Genomic DNA, 23,113 nt, shown 5'->3' on the forward strand with positions numbered 1-23,113 from the left:
CATTTAGCTAGAGGTGTTCATTGGGTTTTTCAAATTGGGTTCGGGTTTTTGGTTTGGTTAAAGTGACCCGATAACTGACCCATTGACTCGTTTAAGGTTTGAGTTGTGTTCCGGTGGCTTTGTATTCGGGCAGGGTATTAGATAAACATGACAGCCCTTCATTTACTGCGGTTCATAAGAGTGCTACTAAATATTTGACTATCATTTTAATCCTAAAAGCCACTCGTAACTGTCGAATGAAGATGTATCACTCAGGTGATGAAGATAGATCACGTGATAATACTTGCGTAGGTAAGTTAAAAAATGTGTTGTGCTGCTATATATGTGGTCAAATTTCAGTTCTATTAACTCCACAAATTAAGCTTGATGCTTGTGATTTGTGAATAGTAATATTCAAGTAAAAAGAAGACATGTTTTTAAATATTAAACCGAGTTAGAATGAGTTGTACAACCTGGTTGATGGTTATAATCTCTTACTACAAGGCTCATATAACATGTCGGGGTTGTTTCTCATGTTCGATTATCTTATTTAAGTGGATTATATCTCAACTCGTGTGCACCAACAGTTTAGATCCACGCTTCTATAAGTTCATCGATTAGTTTTCTTTAATATTTGCATTGAAAAAGTCCCTAGATCTTATGTTTCATACTTTCATGTACATGTAGTTTAGATAGTTATTTTAGCTTGATGATTCAGTGAAGTCCTTAATTCTTTTAGCTCTTATTAGAAAATATCTAATAACAGGGAAAAGCTAAAAGAGCTTAATAATTGAAAATAAAACTCATTAGTCATTAGTGGATTGAAGACCTTATTTGAGGATAAAAAATCGTCCAAGTCACATCCAAATGTTCCCACATCCTAGAATCCCAAGTCCATGCCCACCCAACGTTAAATTGTGCCAAGACCTAACAATACTATAGCTAATGAGTTATTTAGGGGCGTGGTTACTACATAGTTAAGATCAAGTTGATTTCTTTAACGACTAACAAACACCCTCTGCCGTTGACCTTCCGGTCCAATGGCATGTGGGTGTTAAGGCTTGAGATCGTATGGTTTCAGGTTCGTAACCTGACTTAAGGGGGGTGTTTTCACACAGTTGTGAGTTTCCTCCTTGATGACGTTTCTAGGTGAGTTAAGCCAGGAATGCCAAAATAAGTGTAAATGGTTGACATTCAGTTTCAGAAAGACTTACTCCGGGGATAGTTCTAATCCTACTTCCAAAATCTACATTATTATCCACCATAGGACTTAGAGCCCTCAAACTCATGAGGATGGACTACAATTTACACACTTTGATACTACTAAAACAAAGATCCTTTGCTAAATTTCAAGTAGACAAATAATAATGAGAACCATATACATTCTTACAGGGGTAGTGTTGGTCGGATATAATAGGGAATATCTCATAGAATAGCAACCAACTTTCAAAAGTGTTCCAATTAGGTCACTCATGTATATTTTTCTCAAATCGGGTCACTAAATCTTCAAATCGAGTCTCACCAATTTTTTTGTTTGTTAAGAAAGAAATGGAGGATAAGATGTGGGGGTCGGAATTTGCAATATATGTAGTTATATTAAAAAACGTTAATTATATTAAAATTCAAAAATAAAAAATAAAATTCATGTCGCCACTCAACGTCAACATAAAAAAAAGATAAAAAGATTTTCTATGTGAAACAAAAAATAAAAACATTAAAAAAACATGTTAAAACCTTTAATTTAATAAAATATGAAAGTTGAGTGACCTAATTGGAACACTTTTTAAAGTTGAGTGACCTAATTGGAACATTTTTGAAATTTGGTTACTATTTTATGAAATTGCTCCGATATAATAATAGAAAAGTATAGTATATTATACAAATACGTAACCGTTTTATGAATAACAATTGAAGTCACTGACATATAAAGTTACAAATATTGTCGTGTTAAACTTTGTACAAGTTATACACCTCTACACCTTTTATGTGTTATTCACCGACTCAACAAACATTTTCCAAAAATGACGCCAGTAAAGATATTTATTCAATACGAATATCACGCATCTCTCCGTCATAAAATCAATCATTGACATCATAATTTGGCCCACATCACATTTCTTTGTGTTCCCTCAATCTATGGCTTTAAAGATGCTCCTCCTCCACATGATCCAACCTATCTCTCACTCATAACACGCACACAGTGAACTAGCAACCATGGTGCTATCTAGAACCATTGGATCAGACTCTGATGACTATGTGCACTCAACCTTTGCTTCAAGATACGTTCGCACTTGTCTCCCTAGGTGCGGATCGGATTGATCATATATATGTATATGTTTTAAATATTTTGACGTGAAACTTTATTTTGATGTTAATTTGGTGGTTAATGCAGGTTTAGGTTGGCGGAGAATTCGATCCCTAAGGAGGCTGCGTACCAGATCATAAACGACGAGTTGATGTTGGACGGGAACCCGAGGCTGAATCTAGCGTCGTTTGTGACGACGTGGATGGAGCCGGAGTGTGATAAGTTGATGTTGGCTGCCATTAATAAGAATTACGTTGACATGGATGAGTATCCTGTCACTACTGAACTCCAGGTATTCTAATAATCATAATCGTAATCATAATCATAATCACGTACATAAATAGTACTCGGGTTCTATATTTTATCTAAATAAGAAAAGAGAAGTAAAAAGAAAAAAGAGTGAGCATAAAAAGAGAGAGAATGATGTGCGGTGGTGTTAATGGTTCTGTTTTGATATAAAACCAAGAAACTGGTCATCGACTAGGTGTGAAGTCGGGTTTTGATATTTTCCGAACAGTAGATTTAATAGGTTTAAAACACGACTAGATAGTTTGATTTATGGTTCATACTTAAAAATCGGATTCAATCAACAAAATCATACCATAGGATTTTTATCTATATGCTTTTGAATATTTTATTTAAAACTTTATATATATTAGTGGGATATGCATTAGTAGTTTTAATGAGATTTGGCATGTTATAATGTAGTCAATTCACTCACAGCATATGGAAAAAAAAATCACATTGAGTGGTAGGTATATATTCCAGATATAATACTTTTAATTATTTATGTAACTTCTTTAATGGTTCTGTTTTGATTACAATGATTAAAAATTGAAAGTCACAAGATAGCGGGATGAGCAAATTCGGTGTTGATCGAACCGATACCGAATTGATACTAAAGTTTTGAGTTTCGGGATCGGTACGGTATCGGTACCAAGAATTTGTGATTTATGGGATCATTATTTTTGGCACCGGTACAGTACCGAGCTCATCCCTACATCCTGCCACCCGGCTTCGCTTACTTAAATAGATGAGTGGGACTAAGTTCCCATTCATCTCATCACAAAATCATTTCTTTGGCCCAAAATTACTTCCTGCGTCTACCGGTACCAAGAATTTGTGATTTTCGATATCAGTATTTTTGGTACTGGTACGGTACCGAGCTCATCCCTACATTCTGCCACCCGGCTTCGCTTCGGTAAATAGATGAGTGGGACAATGTTCCCATTCATCCCATCACAAAATCATTTCTTCGGCCCAAAATTACTTCCTGCGCCTTCAATGATCTTCATGTTGAACACGACAACCACACCGCTCCGGGGCACTTCAAGGTGGTTTTTTGGGTACCACAGTCCACAGGAGGCGAGACGGTATTCCACGAGTACCAATGTGGCACCACCCTTCTCCCACCCCTTTGCCACTACGCGAATGTATTCATGATTGATCTAAACACAGTTAAAACGAACATTAAACACCCTTGTGGCAAACAATCAAACATGAAATCATGGTCATGATGAAACAAATAAAAAAAATATTGTTTTTTTTTTTACAAAATAACAAATCTAATTTTATAATATTTAACAAAAATCATAAGTAATAATAATAATTTTTTTGTGGTCAAAACCGGCCATACTAGATTGATGTCGTTATGGCCAATTAGAACTGCCCACTTTCTTTTCGCATGGAATTTAATATTTCAAAAGAGATATGCCCCCTTCAAAGTTAATAATATTAAATAATTCCAAACGTATGGTTAAGAGGCTGCCGCCTGTATGAAATAGTTTGATTTGATTCTTCTTGCAGTTTCAAAATAAAAAAAGTTGTTTGGATTTTCTAATAATTACCACCAATCAACTCTCTACCTTTAAACATAAAATATAATAAATCCGGAAAAAGTATTGACTCCAAATCTTTACAAGGCCAACAATTTATTCTTTCTTTCTTTCTTTCTTTCTTTCTTTTTAATTTAATCGATCATTGTATATATAAGTCCGACCATCTGATGTAATTTAATGAAAAAAGTCGACTATCCGTTATATTCGTAAACACAAATAACTTTTGTTAGTCCAATCCATATTCTCCATATATATCATGATTTACTTGCCATGCATATTACTTTAACATCCATGAATGTTGCCACTAAATGAGGCTTACTTCCTTATTTATTTTATTCCTTTATGTATTTAAGTATGGTCTTGGCATATTGTTAATCATTGAAAATACTCAATAAACTTTGAATCCATCTATTTTGAGATGGCATCAGAGCAGACTTAACCTAAAACACTAACCCTAGCCGCCTCCTGTCTTACCCCATGGCTGGCGATAAAGAAACTCCAGCCTCTTCAAAACCACAAAACACCATGGATACAAACTCTCCGTTCTATATTCATGCGTCCGACTACCCAAAACAAATGCACGTTAATGAAACTCTCACTGATAACAACTATGCCGAGTGGTCGCAAGAGATTATGAACTTTCTCTTCGCCAAGAACAAAATGGGCTTTGTTGATGGATCAATCAATAAACCCGAGAAGACTGATGATGACTATATGCCATGGATTCGTTGTGATGCAATGGTGAAAGGATGGCTCACAACCGCCATGGAAAAGGATATCAGGTATAGCGTCCGATACGCTAGTACAGCCGCTGAAATCTGGACCGATCTACACGAAAGGTTTGGAAAAGAAAGTGCCCCTAGGGCATATGAGTTAAAGCGAAGCCTTGCGGCAATCCAACAGGAAGGTATGTCGGTTTCCGCTTACTTTACTAAGTTGCGTGGTTTATGGGATGAGATTGAATCTGTTTTATCTATTCCTCGATGTACATGCACCGGCTGCATTTGTGACATAGGGAAAAAGATGACTAACCTCAGGGGTAAAGAAAGGCTTTATGAGTTCCTTATGGGACTTGATGATAATTTTTCTGTGACTAGAACACAGATTCTTGCAATGAGCCCAACACCGAGTCTCGGGAATGCCTTCCGTCTCATTTCAGACGATGAAAGCCAAAAAAACATTTCCGCCAATAGAAGGTCACCCACCGATTCCGCTGCCTTCAAGACCTTCATGTTGGGTCGACCAGGAACAAGTGTGGGGCCGCGTCGTGAGAAATCTGCCTCAAAAGAAAACAAACACAGCGATGTCGTCGAACATTGCAATTTTTGTGGGATGGATGGACATAACAGGGATGGCTGCTTTAAACGGATCAGATATCCTGATTGGTGGCCGGGTAACAAAAAACGTGATCAAACCAAACCTATGGCAGCCTACACTGATACTGGTTCAAGTCCTATTCCAGGTTTGACTAACGAACAATATGAGTCTTTCTTAAAACATTTTGCAGAAAGTGGCAACACCACCAAAGACAACAAGACTCCAATTGCACATATGACAGGTAAATATAATCATAATTATGAGTGGGTAATTGATTCGGGTTCTACCGAACATATTACACACAACACGAACATTCTTGAGAACATGATAAATACTCGAAATGAGACCCCGGTTATGATTCCAAACGGAGATTGCATACCCGTTGAAGGAAAGGGGGAGTGCACCTTACCGGGGGGAACCAAGATAAAAGGCGTTTTATATATTCCTAAATTCACTTGCAATCTTCTATCTGTCAGTCGGCTAAGCAAAGATCTTCAGTCAGTCATAACTTTTTTTCCTGATTTTTGTGTTATGCAGAAGCTCTACACAAGGAACTTGATTGGTGCGGGTGAGTGCAAGAAGGGTCTTTACCGAATGGGGATGTTTGGAACCAAGAAGAGAGCCTTGATGACGACTATTGATGCTTGGCATAAAAGGTTGGGGCATGCTTCTAGTGATAAACTTACCCAAATTGATTTTCTTAGTAACGTTTCTTTCAATAAATCATGTGACTTGTGTTCTAAGGCAAAGCACACTAGACTTTCTTTTGAAAACAGTGAAATTAAAACAACAAGGTGTTTTGAGTTGTTACACTGTGATGTTTGGGGAAAATACCGTACGCCTTCCTTTTCAGGTGCAAGATATTTTCTAACGGTTGTTGATGATTTTAGTAGAGCCGTATGGGTGTTTTTGTTAAAATTTAAACATGAAGCAGGTGAATGTTTAATCCGTCTACACAAAATGATAAAAACCCAATTTGAAAAATCTGTTAAAAGAATTAGGTGCGACAACGGTGGCGAGTTCACATCTAATGAGATGTCAAAATTTTATGACGAGGAAGGTATTTTGCTTGAAACAACGTGTCCATATACCCCACAACAAAATGGGGTTGTGGAACGTAAGCACAGACACCTACTCGAAATCGCCCGAGCACTTAGATTTGAAGCCAATTTGCCTAAAAGATTTTGGGGTGAATGCGTTTTGACGGCTTCCTACATTATCAACTGATTACCTTCAACGGTAATTAGAAACAAAACACCATACAAAATAATTTTTAAACGAAAACCGGATTATGATTTCATGAGAGTTTTTGGGTGCTTAGTCTACTATAGAAGCACTGAGACCAAAGGGGACAAGTTTGAAGCAAGAGGGAGACCTGGGGTGTTTTTGGGTTATCCACAAGGGACCAAAGGGTATAAAATTTTTGATCTTGAAAATAAGAAAATAATAGTCTCCAGAGACGTAAGGTTTCATGAGGACAAATTTCCTTTTGACCAATTTTCTTCTGAAACTAGTGAGTTATTTGAACCACATGATATGCCTCTCTATGATGAAATTGAAAACAAAGTTGAGACTAGTGATATTGAGGTCTCGTTTGAAAATGAAAGGCCAAATGCCACATTGAGTCAAAGTGAAAATAATGAAGCCCAAATAGAAAGCCTAAGTGACCAGAATGAATTGAGCCCAACTGCTAGTAATGAAGGCCCAATCCATGAACAAGAATGCCCAACTTCATATTCAGACGCAATGAATCAAGATCATCAGGTCCAAAATGAACCACAATGCCCAAACATCGAACCATTGCAAGAAAAAAGAAGTCGATCACAACCGAAATGTTTCAACGATTATTTTGTCCAACTTCCCCCATAGGTTGACCATGCACAAGCCTCACCAAATCAAGGTTCCTCGACGGTACATCCCTTGGCTAATTTTGTTTCATATAGACATTTTTCTGAAACTCATAAAGCGTTTTTAGCTGCCATCGACTCGATCGATGAGCCAAAACATTTTTATCAGGCTGTCAAAAATACTAAATGGAAGGAAGCTATGAAGAATGAAATACAGGCTCTAGAACAGAATGGTACGTGGACTTAAGAAGAACTCCCGAAAGGAAAACGAGCCATTGACTCCAAGTGGGTATACAAAGTAAAATACAAGCCCAATGGAGAGGTCGAAAGATATAAGGCACGATTAGTTGCAAAGGGATTTACGCAAATGGAAGCAGTGGATTACCATGATACTTTTGCCCCTGTAGCGAAGCTTGTCACCGTGAGAGCTCTTTTAGCTGTAGCAGTTAAGAAAAATTGGGCCATCCACCAACTTGATGTCAACAATGCGTTTCTACACGGGGATCTAAAGGAAGAAGTATATATGAAGATTCCTCAAGGGTTTTCTAAAGAAGGAGAAACCAGAGTTTGTAGGCTAAGAAAATCCTTGTACGGGTTGAAACAAGCATCGCGTAATTGGTATCAAAAATTCACTAATGCATTGCTCGATCTCGGCTTCAAACAGTCTAAAGCTGACCATTCTCTTTTCATCCGAAAACAAGAAAAATGTTTCATTGCAGCCCTTATTTATGTCGATGATGTCGTTTTGGTAGGGAACGACACAACCAAAATGCAAGAAACAAAGGAAGAACTCGATAAAAGATTTAGCATAAAAGACCTTGGCAATCTCAAGTACTTTTTGAGGATTGAAGTAGCCCGGACCTTAGAGGGTTTAGTTCTAAGTCAAAGAAAGTATATTCTTGATATCCTAGAAGATTGTGGTTTACAAGGTTGTAGACCAAGTCCCTTTCCTATCGAACAGAATCTGAAACTAGACAAAGCCGAAAATGAACCAAAGGTAGATGCCTGGCAATACCGTCGAATAGTTGGGAGGTTGCTATATTTGCAAGCCACAAGACCGGATATAACTTACTCTGTTAATGTCTTGAGTCAGTTTTTTGCAGACCCGAGACAACCTCACATGGACGCGGTTCATAGAGTTCTTCGATACTTAAAAGGTACACCGGGACAAGGTGTTCTTTTCCCACGTGCAGGTGGCTGTACTCTTACCGCGTATTGCGATTCTGATTGGTTAGGGTGCCCTTACACTAGAAAATCTCAAACAGGATATCTACTTCTTCTAGGTGGAGCCCCCATCTCTTGGAAGACAAAGAAACAATCAGTCATATCCCGTTCATCCGCTGAAGCAGAATACCGATCCATGGCATCCACCGTTAGTGAAGTACTTTGGGTTCGATGGCTACTAACCGAGTTGGATATTTCCTCTACAAAACCGACCCCTTTGTTTTGTGACAACCAAGCAGCTCGTCATATTGCAAATAACCCAGTCTTTCATGAAAGAACCAAACATGTAGAGATGGATTGTTATTTTGTTCGGGAAAGAGTCGAGTCACAAGAAGTTGATCCGCTTCAAATTGCAACCTCCTTACAAATCGCCGATCTTTTCACGAAAGGATTAGGGACTCAACAACTCCGATTTCTGCTTGACAAATTGGGCGTTAAAAATCTACACGCTCCAACTTGAGGGGGAGTATTGGAATTGATATCAACCACATATTCTCCATATATATCATGATTTGCTTGCCATGCATATTACTTTGACATCCGTGAATGTTGCCACTGAATGAGGCTTACTTCCTTATTTATTTTATTCCTTTATGTATTTATGTATGGTCTTGGCATATTGTTAATCATTGAAAATACTCAATAAACTTTGAATCCATCTATTTTGAGAAATCCCATCATTTATTGTTTTGGGAAACACTTGTTTGATTGGTTGAAGGCTCGCTGTAATAAATTATGGTTGAAATTGAATTTGAACATGAGATCTTACCGTTTCCAACAGTTTATTCTAAAAATGATCATTTTTACTGTAACTTAATTTATTTTTGTATACAAGAAGTCAAGAACTTACAATATAATGATAATAATAATAATTATTTATCTATTTTAAAAAGGAAAATATGTTTAAAAAAAACAAGAGGAATCACTTATAAGAGACAAGTAGCCGAAAAAGAAAAAAAAAACATCAAACAATAAAACTAATAATGAAAAATTAACAAAATTGAACCTACACGGCTACACCACTTCTTTCAATCAAGACTAAACATTTTGCTTCTTGGTTTAACCTGTAAAAAAAACGTCGATTTGATCTCATACACCATTACACCATCTTGGACATAGAGAAGGAATTGCTATTAAAGATAATATCATTCCTCAACAACTATATAATCCAGCATGTCATTCCAAACCGGTTTGACATAGAGAAGGAAATGTTATTTGATCTCATACGCCGATTTATCACCTCTCCCCACGAGTACTTTTGGCCTTTCCATCAAGTTGCTATTGCCAACATATCCATCTTTATCCGTTTGACATGTCTATTTCCAGGAATCACCAAGTGATCGCTTGATCAGTACCGACTCTCACTTGTAAGACCCTTTATGAATAGATGACATAACTATTACCTAAAAGGAGTTAATACCCTATTTGAACCAGAACAACCATTTCACAAGTAAGTTTGTGTTCATTAATTTTATACTGCCTGTCCCTAAGCCGTCCCTTATAATTTTGCTCCAAACAATCAAACTTATCTTCTCTTTTTCCTCCGACCCTCCTTATAAAAAAGTTCTTTTGCTTTCGAGTTGCTTTAAAATTTATCTGGTGCTTTGAAAATGGAGAAGTAATATGAGCCAACTCCCCGAAATTGATTTAATAAGTGTTAACCGACTTCCAAAGGATAAAACCTTTGCCTTCCACTTTGATAATTTCTTATTGAATTTATCCAAAATAGGCCGCCAGTTCCGATTCCATACATTTAGCCCCGATCAGTAGGCCCAAATGTATAAATGGAAGCTTACCGGTTTTACACCTTAACGAAGTCGTGATATAGTAAAAAACAATGGTAAACAAGTGTCCTAATCACCTTAAGTTAGTTATGACAAGTATGGTGTCGAATCACGAGTTGCATGTGGTCATTGCAAAAGCAATCTAAACAATCTAACATCATATACAAATACCATAAAAAATATTGTTTTATACTAATCTTTATCTTTTTAAAGTAAAATTACAAATTTATAGTGTTAAATACGGAAAACAATATTTTTTAATGGTAAAATGAGTTGTTTTTTTGTAAGCTACAAATACGTTTATCATGTTGAATTTCACGTGTATGGCACATTTTTTTGAATTTGTACCGTATTAAGGCAGTGCCGGAATCAACCCCTTCGTAGCACTCCTAATTTTAATTTTAATAGTTAAGAATATCACCTTAAATCACTTGTTACTGTAATAAAAGATATAATAATTTTATTCGTTCCTTCAAACTTTTAGTATGTTTTGAAGCCCTCATATTTTATTAAAGTCCAAAATTACTATTAAGAAAAACAAAAACAGATAACTTACAAGTAGTAAGAAGCTGAATATACAAGGAAAAAAAAGGTATAAACTACTAACCTTGAAACATAAAACCAATTTATAAAAGGAACATTCATAGAAGTAAACTTACACCATTTCAACCCATAATTTATTTAGTTGATAGGTGTCCTGCAAGAGACAACTTTAACGATTCAATCATGATTTTTTTCCTTTCTAGATGCTCTAGAATTTTAAATTATATATCGTGTCTATGGTTTCTTTTCCTTTCTAGATGCTCTACTACTTTTCTTTCCACTTCACACAAAATCAAAACCATAATTATTTAAATTAAATTATGAATTCATATTGTTTCATTTCTTAATCAAAGTGAAAAAATTAGTGTCGGGTAATCGGGCAACAAGTTATGCCGTATATCTTTTTCCTATATCACTGTGATACTCTTTTTCACTTCTATACAACATATACAAGATTGTTGTTGCTCAAAGATCACCAGAGTCTATAAGAAACAAAAACAAAAGTCATTCAAAATTGACACAATTTGTAAACGAGCCGAACTTTAGTTGAACTTGGCTCGGCTCGGCTCATGACCACCCTACTTCTATCTATATATAGAACCTGAATTATGTTTTATCAATTATACAAACAACTATATGTTATATGGCGGTTGACCAAGTAGGTAGACAAGGACCGGACCATATTAGATTATTAGGCTCATAAATCTCCTTAATATGTTTGGTCTTATTAAAGTGTTTAAACTTTATTTTCTTGGATTGCTAAAATTGGGTCAATACAATACGAATACGATAAAGAGTAAAACAAAAGAAAGATTTGTTTTAACATTATAAAACACTCTAAAATAGATAAATAAAAAATAGATAAAAAAAAGAAAAAAATAGTTATTTAATCTATTTAGATTTAGTTATCGATAAAAAAAGATATACAAATTAAAAATATATTTGATCTAGATTAAATGAAATCCATGATTCAGTATATTACTTATTAAACTTAATTCAAATTATTTTCTATATGAATTGAATTCAAATTAAAGATTTTGAATTGATTTATTCGCGATGAGCTGGATGAGAAGAAACTCTCACGTCCAGTTCTGTAGTAGAGATGGAATTCAAAAAAAACCATCAACTATAACCTCAAAAGAACCAGATTCCGTAAACAACATAGAGGAAGAATGAAGGGAATGTCTTATCGAGGTAATACTATTTGTTTTGGTAAATACGCTCTTCAGGCACTTGAACCCGCTTGGATCACATCTAGACAAATAGAAGCAGGTAGACGAGCAATGACACGAAATGCTTTGAAGCGACTATTCCCTAGATACATACGTCGTGATATTTTATTTCACAATTGAATCAATTTAAAAAAGACCTAAAGTTAGGGATTTATCAATAGGTAATGTTGCACCAATACCCAACCAAAGGGCCACTGCGGTACCAATAAAAAATACGGTTGTCGCTACTAGACGACGAAATGGATTTTGGAATTTATTAACATTCTCTAAAAAGGGTACTGTTAATAATCCCGCGGGTACTGATACCATTAACAGAATACCCAGTAATTTATTGGGTACTGTACGAAGTATTTGAAATACGGGAAAGAAATACCATTCGGGTAACATTTCCAAAGGAGTTGCAAACGGATCTGCCGGTTCACCAATCATTGATGGTTCTAGAACCGCTAATCCTACGTTACATGCAATAGTACCTAGAATTACTACCGGAAAAATATATAAAAGATCATTGGGCCATGCGGGCTCCCCGTAATAATTATGACCCATACCTTTAACCAATTTAGATATTTTCACGAGATGATGGTGTGATCGTACATACAAGTAGGATATCCATGAACCAGGAACTTTTGGTATAGTAATGCTATAAACATTCATAGCATTACTATACCTTCCCTATTCATTGCGGGTTGGTTATTCGTCAGCACTGGTTTAGCTTACGATGTGTTTGGAAGCCCTCGGCCAAACGAGTATTTCACAGAGAACCGACAAGGAATTCCATTAATCACCGGCCGTTTTGATTCTTTGGAACAACTTGATGAATTTAGTAGATCTTTTTAGGAGGCCTCAATGACCATAGATCGAACCTATCCAATTTTTACAGTGCGATGGTTGGCTGTTCACGGCCTAGCTGTACCTACCGTTTCTTTTTTGGGGTCAATATCAGCAATGCAGTTCATACAACGATAAACCTAATCCGAATTATAGAGCTACGACACAATCAAACCCAAACGAACAAAATGTTGAATTGAATCGTACCAGCCTCTACTGCGGGTTATTACTCATTTTTGTACTTGCTGTTTTATTTTCCAATTATTTCTTCAATTAAGAAAATGAGAGAGAACTAAAATAATAGACTAATCATTCTAGGTATTCTCTCTCTTAGCCCATTCGGAAGGATCTCATCTCATAATTATCCATGACTGTTTATGTCTCTAGCATGACCACTTGATGAAATGTGGAGGGAAGTGGCAGAAATGGCCGATACTACTGGAAGAATTCCTCTTTGGATAATAGGAAAAAGTTATTGTATTTTACATATTCTATTTACATCATCTTAAATTTTGAATAATTCTACGTTGAACCAAATACAGAACCGTTGCGTGAACATGATAGCACATCTTTTCAACGCACCACTTGGTGAGTCTGAGACCGCTGTAGGGGTTGGAACCGTGGGCTCATCAGAAGCAATCATGCTGGCTGGACTGGCTTTCAAAAGAAAATGGCAAAACAAAATGAAAGCTCTTGGCAAACCATGGGATAAGCCTAACATTGTTACTGGTGCTAATGTTCAGGTAGTAAAATCTTTATATAAAAAAAACAGAAAGAGAATTTCTTACGAATTTTCACAGTGTTTTCATAACCATACCTATTATCGAACTGATCACCATACCGGATAGCTGGTTAGACCAGTCGAACTGGATGACGTAAAGATTAGTTTTAGAAAAGTACTTAAATTTCATAAAATATAAATTATGTATAAAATTGAAAGTTTAATATAAGTATATCAATTATATTTAAGAAATAAAAGAAATATATTGTTTTCTTGAGAAACCACATATAAACTTTTAGATTTTATAAAAAGAAAAAAAGATTTTGTAAACTTTTAATATCTTGTAGCTCTTTTTCTCACAGCTAACAAAGAACATTTAAAAGAAACATGGCCAACTCACTAAATCGGGCCGAACTGAACCGAACTGGTCCGGTTCCTAGTCCGACCAGTCATCTCTTAAAAACATTAATTTTTAAAAGTTTATTATTTTAGGTTTGCTGGGAGAAATTTGCTCGGTATTTTGAAGTAGAGTTGAAGGAAGTAAAGTTAAGTGAAGGTTACTACGTGATGGATCCTGAGAAAGCTGTGGAAATGGTCGACGAAAACACCATTTGTGTGGCTGCTATCTTGGGTTCCACCCTCAATGGCGAATTTGAAGACGTTAAACGTTTAAACGACCTCTTAGTTGACAAAAATGCTCACACCGGGTATGTACATCAATGAATCCATTTCTCAAAACACATTGTTTTAACTGTGAAACATAAGACGTTTATGTATTTGACACTCTTTTCTTTTTCTTACTAAATTTCATAAGCACTACGTACATGTGTTTAGACGGTTCTTGCAATTTTCTATTAAATTTGGTTTAGTGCATCATGAAATGGGAACTTATAAAACACATGAACATATTATTTTAGGGTATGTAACACGGTTATCTAACAGCAAAATTGTTTCTAATTTCTCTACCAACGAATCTTGTATGCAGTAGATACAAGTATTTATGTGGTTCTCATAGTTCTCTACTTAAAATTGATTGTTTATTAACTGATCCTCTATGTATAACGGTTACTAAATATTCAGTGGTCCGCGTGTATGTTTGTGTTTTCAATCGGTTTATATATACGAGTATAATAATATTTATATGATATGTGTGTCATGGGAATGTAGATGGGATACCCCGATTCATGTGGACGCTGCAAGCGGAGGGTTTATTGCCCCATTTATATACCCGGAACTGGAATGGGATTTCCGGTTGCCATTGGTTAAGAGTATAAATATTAGCGGTCACAAGTACGGGCTTGTTTATGCCGGAATTGGGTGGGTGATTTGGAGGAACAAAGAAGACTTGCCGGATGAACTCATCTTTCACATTAACTATCTTGGTGCTGATCAACCAACTTTCACCCTCAACTTCTCCAAAGGTATTAACAAGATATTATTCTTAATTTAGCATTGACATAAGGCATATGGCACATAAAAATATAGATATATTACATGTATAGAAAATTGAAACAAACCCTATACAAAGCCTACATCGGACGTGCACCAAAATGTTGGGTTCTTAAGGAATACCAGAGTCCAGACCTCAAGTACCACAAACGCGCTTTGGAGTCATTGGTTGTGATGTTCAAAAGACTCGTTTAAACACCCCCCCCCCCCCCCCACACAGAGGGTCCACAAAAATATGTTGAATTTTATTACCCCAAATAAAAATTTCTCCTAGATCCCAAAGCTTCGTTTTTAGTAGGATTGACTTTGCTATTCAAAAGGGGGTTGCGGCGCAACTTGCTGCCCGTTTGCCTGCCACTTTATTGGAATCGTTTTGTTGAATAATTGTAAGCATATTACATTTTTAACCAAAAATATAAAAAAAAATTTGAACCCTTTAAACAATACTCAACTTCTTTGGATTATTTTGCAGGTTCTAGTCAAATAATTGGTCAATACTATCAACTCATCCGCTTGGGCTTCAAGGTACGTTCTCATCTTTAAATTAGTATCCGAGTTAGCATATGCACAACTACACGTTCGACCATTTGTGATGGTTACAATGATTGTCGCATATAACGTGCTTGCAGCTCGCTAAACAGTAATAACTATGACGATTTTTTAACAGAATCATGTGTGTGACAAACTTAGCAACGAAAAGAGTGTCACAGTATCACTGATGGTTTTTTCAACATACCACTAATAAATGAAGCTACTACTATTAGTATGGCTAACATTTGTACAACTAATATTTATTAACAGGGATACAAGAACATCATGGAAAACTGTAGAGACAATGCATTGGTCCTAAAGGAAGGTTTGGAGAAAACCGGACGGTTCAACATTGTCTCTAAAGACAACGGGGTCCCACTTGTAGCCTTTTCATTAAAGGACCACAGTCAGCACAATGAGTTTGAGATATCAGACATGTTGAGGCGGTTTGGGTGGATCGTGCCAGCTTACACAATGCCACCCAATGCACAACATATCACGGTTTTGAGAGTGGTGATAAGGGAAGATTTTTCAAGAACATTGGCTGATAGGCTTGTGAGTGACATCGTTAAGGTGCTTCAGGAGCTCGATACGTTACCGGCTAAGGTGAATGCTAAGATAGAAATAAGTGAAGAGAAGGGAGTAGAGTATAAGACCGAACTTGAGGTGCAAAGGAAGTATACAGATGCTTGGAAGAAGTTTGTAGCTAATAAGAGGAAAATTAACGGTGTGTGTTAGAATTGGTTAAAAGTATTGTTGTGTCGTGTCGTGTACGTGGTGTGGTGTTTGAGAGTTATAATATGGAATTGGTTGTGGTATTTGGATGATCTCAAACGATGTGTAATGCTTGTGAACGTACTATGTAACACCAATCTGGTTAATGGATTGCTATTACTGTGGATTTTATGGATAATCTAAAGAATAAATTACATAAACTTTTAATATGGTTTTGTTAAATTATGATTTTTGCTCCAATGTTTTTACTTTTTACTAATTGTTTTAACTTAAATTTTGGTACTTCGTTCAAGTAAAATTACAATCTCCTTGGGCCCTTTAATTTCTTTTTAGCTTTATGTTCAAATAAAATTTTAAATGTCTATTAGTTCTTTCAAAAACTAGAAGTAATAAACATAAAGTTTTTGTGATTTTGTTTGTTTTAAATTTAAGAGTTACTTTCTACAAATTTTTGGCCCCTTTATACTCTTTACTTTTCTTTTTAATATTTTATTTGAAAAACACCATCTCCAAGACCAGTTCCTAAGTAGAATATAGGGTCGTTACGAATGCCATTACTGAGGCGTGTTGGCATCAAAATCTTCTGCTTGAACTTCATGATCCCTTCATAGAGTTACTACTGTTTATTATCGTAATGTGTCTGCAATCTTCCTTTATAAAAATCCAGTTCAACATTTCGGACTAAACATGTGAGATTGACACACTTATTTTGTCCCAAAAGGTTCATATTGATCACATTTGGGTCCTCTTATGTGCATTCTTCATTTCATTATGCCTTCTTCATTTCAATATTAGTAGATATATTTTTGAATATTTTTTGTTGTGTAGAATTATTGGTAACTCTGGATCTTAGCCATGTTATCATAATTGAATCACTGAGATACCATAAAATTATAGTGTTCTCATGCTCATCACTATCAAATATATAAAGTCACATTAACTATAAAAAAAAGAAGCTAAACTTTACTAAGCTAAGAGTCTTAGACTAACAAAATAGAGCATAAAACTTAAAAAAATGAAACAGAGTAAAGTTACGAGACGGTGGGACTCGGGTGAGTTGGCCCGCTAAGACTTTTCCTGTTAGTTTGGGTTAATTTCAGAAAGTACAGATGTGTTATCTCAGTAGTCTATATAATGCTAATGCAACTGGTATGATACTTTTACAACTGACCTGTTACGGGTGTTATGACGTGATCCGCCCGTTTTATCAGGACTAACAAAACCATCAATTACTGCCTGAAGATATATAATCTGAACAATCAATAACGAAGCAAAAGATAATATAATTAGTCAAAATATCACTGTCATGATTCTTAAAAAGTCACTACATGTGTAAATATAAAGCAGAATATAATATTATCAATTTGTTAAACTCTAATCTCTACTGATAGCCCTCGTCCAAACCGATAGACTCCTAAAACCAATGCGTCTGAAAGTCTCCATATCCGCATACCGGCTATTCCATTATCCTGCTTTTTCTTGGACTACTGTTTAGATGCTAATAAGTGAGGTAAAAATGTGTAAATAAAATAAGTTAATAAAAAATGTACCTTCTCTCTTTATAAAGCTAATTGCTTTCCCTTTAGAAGATAATGCCATTGACAACGAAGAAGAAGGCGACACGATCTGAATACATTGATCTTCTTGTTGAAGTAGCTTCTCCTGTGTAAACTGAAGAAAAAAGAGCATCTTTATTTAACTGCATAATCTAAACAATTTTGAAGTGCAATGGAAGTGAAATAACTGAGCATCTTTCTAACTTTGTTAGAAAAAAATACGATATAATGAATGTCAAAAATAGACTGCATGTAACTATTACCTTGACAAGATCACTTTATTCTTCAAAAGGAAAAGACGATCTTAAAGTTAGAGACTGAGGACGACAACACCAAAGTACAACTTCCACAAAAGCTATATGAGCCAATGATTCATCATTGGTGTCTAGTTCTAGCTCAACATGCTCGAGTTCATAAGGTGGCAACTCAATTGCCTTTAGCTTCTCTAACTCTATTAATTTCTGCAAGACAATACAACATTGTGTTGGTATTATTTTAAATAATGTTCACAATAGAGTGATAAATACAAGATTGATAATAAAAAGTGAAGAACCTGGCTAAATATCGCGTGAATATACAAGTTCATGATTTTGAATCCATTATTTTTGTCCAAAAATAGCCTCAACTTTTGAAACCAAAGAATATTAATAGAGCCATACGGATAACATCGCATACATGCTTAAGAGGTGCAAGAGTTTTCCATGAGTATTTAAAGGCAACCAAATTGAGGGTATTGAACTCAATTCCTTCCAAATCAAAGTTTGAATGCAACACCAATGTCCTCAAAGAAGGACTTGACAACTTGAGGTTGTTGCATTTATATCCGGTATACAAGTCTAAGTTTTCAATGTAGGGAAAGTTGGACAAGAAGTCGGTAAAATCATTCAAGGTTGGTTTTTTGCAACTAATCCAGGTCACTGTTGTTAGGTTTTTGCATAAAGCCACATTCATTTGTGGTGCCCCACTTCCATTGATATCTGCTACATATAGACTAGACAGATTTGGAGCTTCAATATCTATTCTCTCAACCGGAGTGTCATAGCAAATCCAAACTAGTTGAAGATTTTGATGCCCGTCAACACAAAATCTTTGAAACCATGACAGAGAGAAGTAAGAAAATGTTGTAGAAGAGGGCAGCTAGTGATGAGATACTTGATCACTTCATCATCTATCGGGACGTCTACAAGTGTCAACTTAATCAAAGACTTAAACTTGACAGCGTGAAGCATCAAGGAAGAGGGCAACTCACATACACGAATGACCAAAGACTCTAACACGGAAACAGATAAGAGCGCGTCAGGCAAACGATACCTAGCAGAAGCCGAAGATGAGTTAGTAATATCAATGATCAACTCCTTCATGCCTTTCTTAAGAGCTAGTTCAAGGCATCTGTTAACAATATCTAATTCTGCAGGCTCCCGGATAGTTGCAACGAGCTTGAACTTGTGAGCAGTGAAATTTTGAAGACAAAATCTAGCGGTGGCGCAGTCAACGTACTTATAAAAACTTTCTCTAGGTTTGAAACTATTGATATTGAGATCAAAAACCGGGAAAGAAGCGGTTAGATCAAACCAGGTCTTAGACAGCACACTCGTTCGAACAAGGTCTGCGGGAAGATTACTAAGAAACGAGAGTATGTGATGAACAATGAACTCAGGAAGCTCTGAAATCCGATCCATTGTATCTCACCAACTACAAAACGGAAATCAAAACTGAAAGAGTATTATACAAATCAAATTATTTACTTTGAAGAGAACGATGATGGGTTTAGGGTTTAAGACTTTAAGGGATTATTAATTTATTCGATTGTTTTTACTTAATTTGTTATGATGTATGCTGGACTCTTAAATCATGGGCCATATAAAACATTCTATAAATGCCGTGGAAATACTACATAAAGCCCTTCAATATACATACTCCATAGTCGGTTGTTCACGAACCTAGTCGAACCGAAAACAAACTTGTTCATACTTGGTTTGGTTTGGAACTGAATGGTTTGAATTTAAACAAATGAGCGATATATTTCCTTGGTGATCGGTAGAGAATAGAGGCTTATGACGACCCCAAAACAAAAATTGCTGGTGGAGAATAGAGGCTTATGATGACCCCGAAATAAAAATATGAACCCTCTAAACAATAGTCAGCTTCTTTGGATTGCATGCTCTAGTCAAATAATTGCTCAATACTATCAGCTCATCCGCTTGGGTTTTGAGGTTCGTTTTCATCTTTAAATGAGTATCCGAGTTACATTTGCATGGCTACACAATCGACCATTTGTGATGGTTAAAACGACCATCGTTGCAAATAATGTGCTAGCAGCTCGCTAAACAGTAACAATTAAGATGTGTTTGAAAATAAATAAATGTTTGTGGCACACATAATGACGAAAAGAGTGTCACAATTATATCACTGATGGTTTTTGCAGCATACCACTAAGAAATAAAGCTACTACTATTAGTATGGCTACCATTTGTACAACTAATATTTATTACCGGGGATACACGAACATCATGGAAAACTGTCGAGAAAATCCATTGATCCTAAAGGAAGGTTTGGAGAAAACCGAACGGTTCAACATCGTCTCTAAAGACAAGGGGTCCCACTCATAGCCTTCTCGCTAAAAGACAGCAGTCAACACAACGAGTTTGAGATATCTGACATGTTGAGGCGGTTCGGGTGGATCGTGCCATCTTACACAATGCCACCCAATGCACAACATATCACGGTATTGAGGGTGGTGATAAGGGAGACTTTTCAAGAAAGTTTAGCCGATAGGCTCGTGAGTGACATCGTTAAGGTGCGTCAGGAGCTCGATACGTTGTCGCCAAAGGTGAATGCTAAGATAGAGACAAGTGAATAGAAAGGAATAGTGGATAAGACTGAACTTGAGGTTCAGAGGAAGTTTATAGATGTTTGGAAGAAGTTTGTAGCTAATAAGAGGAAAATTAACGGCGTGTGTTAGATTTGGTTAAAATTATTGTCGTGTCGTGTCGTGTCATGTTAGCAAAAACCTTCAAGATTAGCAAATTTGACCTGTTTTGAATGTAATAACACGACCCGCCCGCTTTATCAAGATTAGCAAAAATCATCGAGCAAGGCCCGGAGATAGACAATCTAAAAAATCAATGATGAAGCAAAAGCTGCCTATACATATGGATTAGTCAAAACATCACCGTCATGATTCTAAATCATCACTACATATATAAAGCAGAATATGATATTATCAATTTGTAAAACACTAAATTAAACAAAAGTTTTATACAATAAAAAGTTTAGTTTTCATTCCTTTATGAAAGTAATTGCTTTTCCTTCAGAAGGTAACGCCATCAGCAATGAAGAAAAAGGCGACACAATCTGAATATTGGTTTGAAGTAGCTTCTCATGTGCAAACTGAAGAATAAATTACAGATAGAAAAAGAAGTAACAATTAGTAAAAAGTTTAAAATCTCTATGGATTGCAGTGTACAAACATAATCTAAACAATGAAAGTGAACTAGTTCAACATCTTTGTTAAAAAAAATCAGATAGAGTGTAATTTTGTCCCATCAAACAATAAACTACATATAACTCTTACCTTGACAACATCACTTTGTTCTTCAAAAGGAAAAGACGATCTTAAAGTTAGAGATCGAGGACAGCAACACCAAAGCACAGCTTCCACAAAAGCTATATGAGCCAACGATTCATCATTGGTGTCTAGTTCTAGCTCAACATGTTCGAGTTCATAAGGTGGCAACTCAATCGCCTTTAGCTTCTCTAACTCTATGAATTTCTGCAAGACATACAACATTGTGTTGAAACTATTTTATAATTTATATGAGCGTTCACAATAGAGTAATACATAAAAGATTAATAAATAACGAACCTGACTAAATATCGCTTGAATATACAAGTTCAAGACTTTGAATCCATTTTTCTTGTCCAAAAATAGCCTCAACTTTTGGAACCAAAGAGTATCTATAGAGTCAACGGGATAACATCGCATACATGCTTTCAAATGGGTTGAATCTGCTATAAGAGGCCAGCGTATACGATTTTCATAAGTGTAATTAAAGACAGCCATATTGGGGGTATTTAACTCAATTCCTTCCAAATCAAAGTTTGAATGAAACGCCAATGTCCTCAAGGAAGGACTTGACAACTTCACATTGTTGCATTCATCATTAATAGCAAAAAACAAATTTTCAATGAAGGGGAAGTTGGATAAGAAGTCGGTAAAAGTAAAACCGTTGGATATTGATAAACGATGTCGAAAGTAAGCCACTTTTGTTAGTTTTTTGCATGAAGCCAAGTTCATTCGCGGCCACCGTGTTTCATTCCTATCCGCTACCAAAAGATAAGACAAATTTGGAGCTTCAATATCTATTATTTCTAGTCCCATGTTGTAAATCCAAACTTCTTGAAGATATCGATGCCCATAAGCACAAAACCTTTTCAAACCTTTACTACTGATAATATGAACGACTTGTAAAAGAGGGCAACTAGTGGTGAGATACTTGATCACATCATCATCTATCGGGACGCTTTCAAGTCTCAACTTAATCAAAGATTTAAATTTGACACCATCGACCATCAAGGAAGAAGGCAACTCACAACCACATATGGTTAAAGACTGTAACACAGATACAGATAAGAGCGTGTTAGGCAAACGGTACCTAGCAGAAGCAGAAGTAATAGCAATGACCAACTCCTTCAGGCCATTCTTAAAAACTAAATCAAGACATTTGTTAACAATATCTGATTCTGCATGCTCCCGGATGGTTGCAACGAGCTTGAACTTGTGAACAGTGAAATTTTGATGGCAAAATCTAGACGTGGTATAGTCGACATACTTGAAAAAACTTTCTTGAGATGTAAACTTCTTGATCTTGAAACATAAAATCGGGAAAGACGCGGTTAGGTGAACTATGTCTTAGACAATACACTCATTCGAACAAGCTCGGTAGGAGTTTTAAGAAACGAGAGTATGTGATGAACAATGAAATCAGGAAGGTGTGAAATTCGATCCATCATATCTCTCCAATTTCACCAACTACAAAAGAGACATAAAAATTAAAAATATATATACAACTATACAAGTGGTAAAACAAATATTTATCTAGAGCATATATCAAATTTACATGTTCATACGAATGGGACTGCAGAAAATCGAGAGAGCGAGCGACGGGTTTAGTTCAGGATGGGTTTTGTCTTTTGAGTGATTATTCGATTGATATTGAATTTA

General features: G+C 35.9%; 1 protein-coding gene and 2 pseudogenes across 1 annotated transcript; 1 reads left to right on the forward strand and 2 right to left on the reverse strand.

Annotated features, from left to right (window-relative positions):
- The first annotated feature begins 2,148 nt into the window (after window positions 1–2,148).
- Window positions 2,149–16,389, forward strand: LOC143593188 (glutamate decarboxylase-like). The gene is made up of 7 exons (XM_077072899.1): window positions 2,149–2,282; window positions 2,372–2,576; window positions 13,440–13,640; window positions 14,111–14,325; window positions 14,786–15,039; window positions 15,540–15,592; window positions 15,869–16,389. The coding sequence occupies exons 1-7, from the start codon at window positions 2,194–2,196 to the stop codon at window positions 16,334–16,336; spliced, it is 1,485 nt and encodes a 494-aa protein (XP_076929014.1). The 5' UTR covers window positions 2,149–2,193; the 3' UTR covers window positions 16,337–16,389.
- A 1,297-nt stretch (window positions 16,390–17,686) lies between these two features.
- LOC143593198 (F-box/LRR-repeat protein 25-like) lies at window positions 17,687–19,568 on the reverse strand (annotated as a pseudogene).
- Window positions 19,569–21,168: 1,600 nt separating this feature from the next.
- On the reverse strand, window positions 21,169–22,907 carry LOC143592180 (F-box/FBD/LRR-repeat protein At1g13570-like; annotated as a pseudogene).
- Between the last annotated feature and the right edge of the window lie 206 nt (window positions 22,908–23,113).

The sequence above is a fragment of the Bidens hawaiensis genome, unplaced genomic scaffold (assembly GCF_021521415.1).
Source record: "Bidens hawaiensis isolate Kalapana, Puna unplaced genomic scaffold, B.hawaiensis_p1.1 tig00001685_1, whole genome shotgun sequence".
NCBI lineage: Eukaryota > Viridiplantae > Streptophyta > Magnoliopsida > Asterales > Asteraceae > Bidens > Bidens hawaiensis.

Coding starts and splice junctions, on each gene's coding strand:
- LOC143593188 (XM_077072899.1), top strand. CDS start 2,194: ATGGTGCTATCTAGAACCATTGGATCAGACTCTGATGACTATGTGCAC. Junction 15,040..15,539: donor CACCCTCAACTTCTCCAAAG/GTATTAACAAGA, acceptor ATTATTTTGCAG/GTTCTAGTCAAATAATTGGT. Junction 15,593..15,868: donor TCATCCGCTTGGGCTTCAAG/GTACGTTCTCAT, acceptor ATTTATTAACAG/GGATACAAGAACATCATGGA.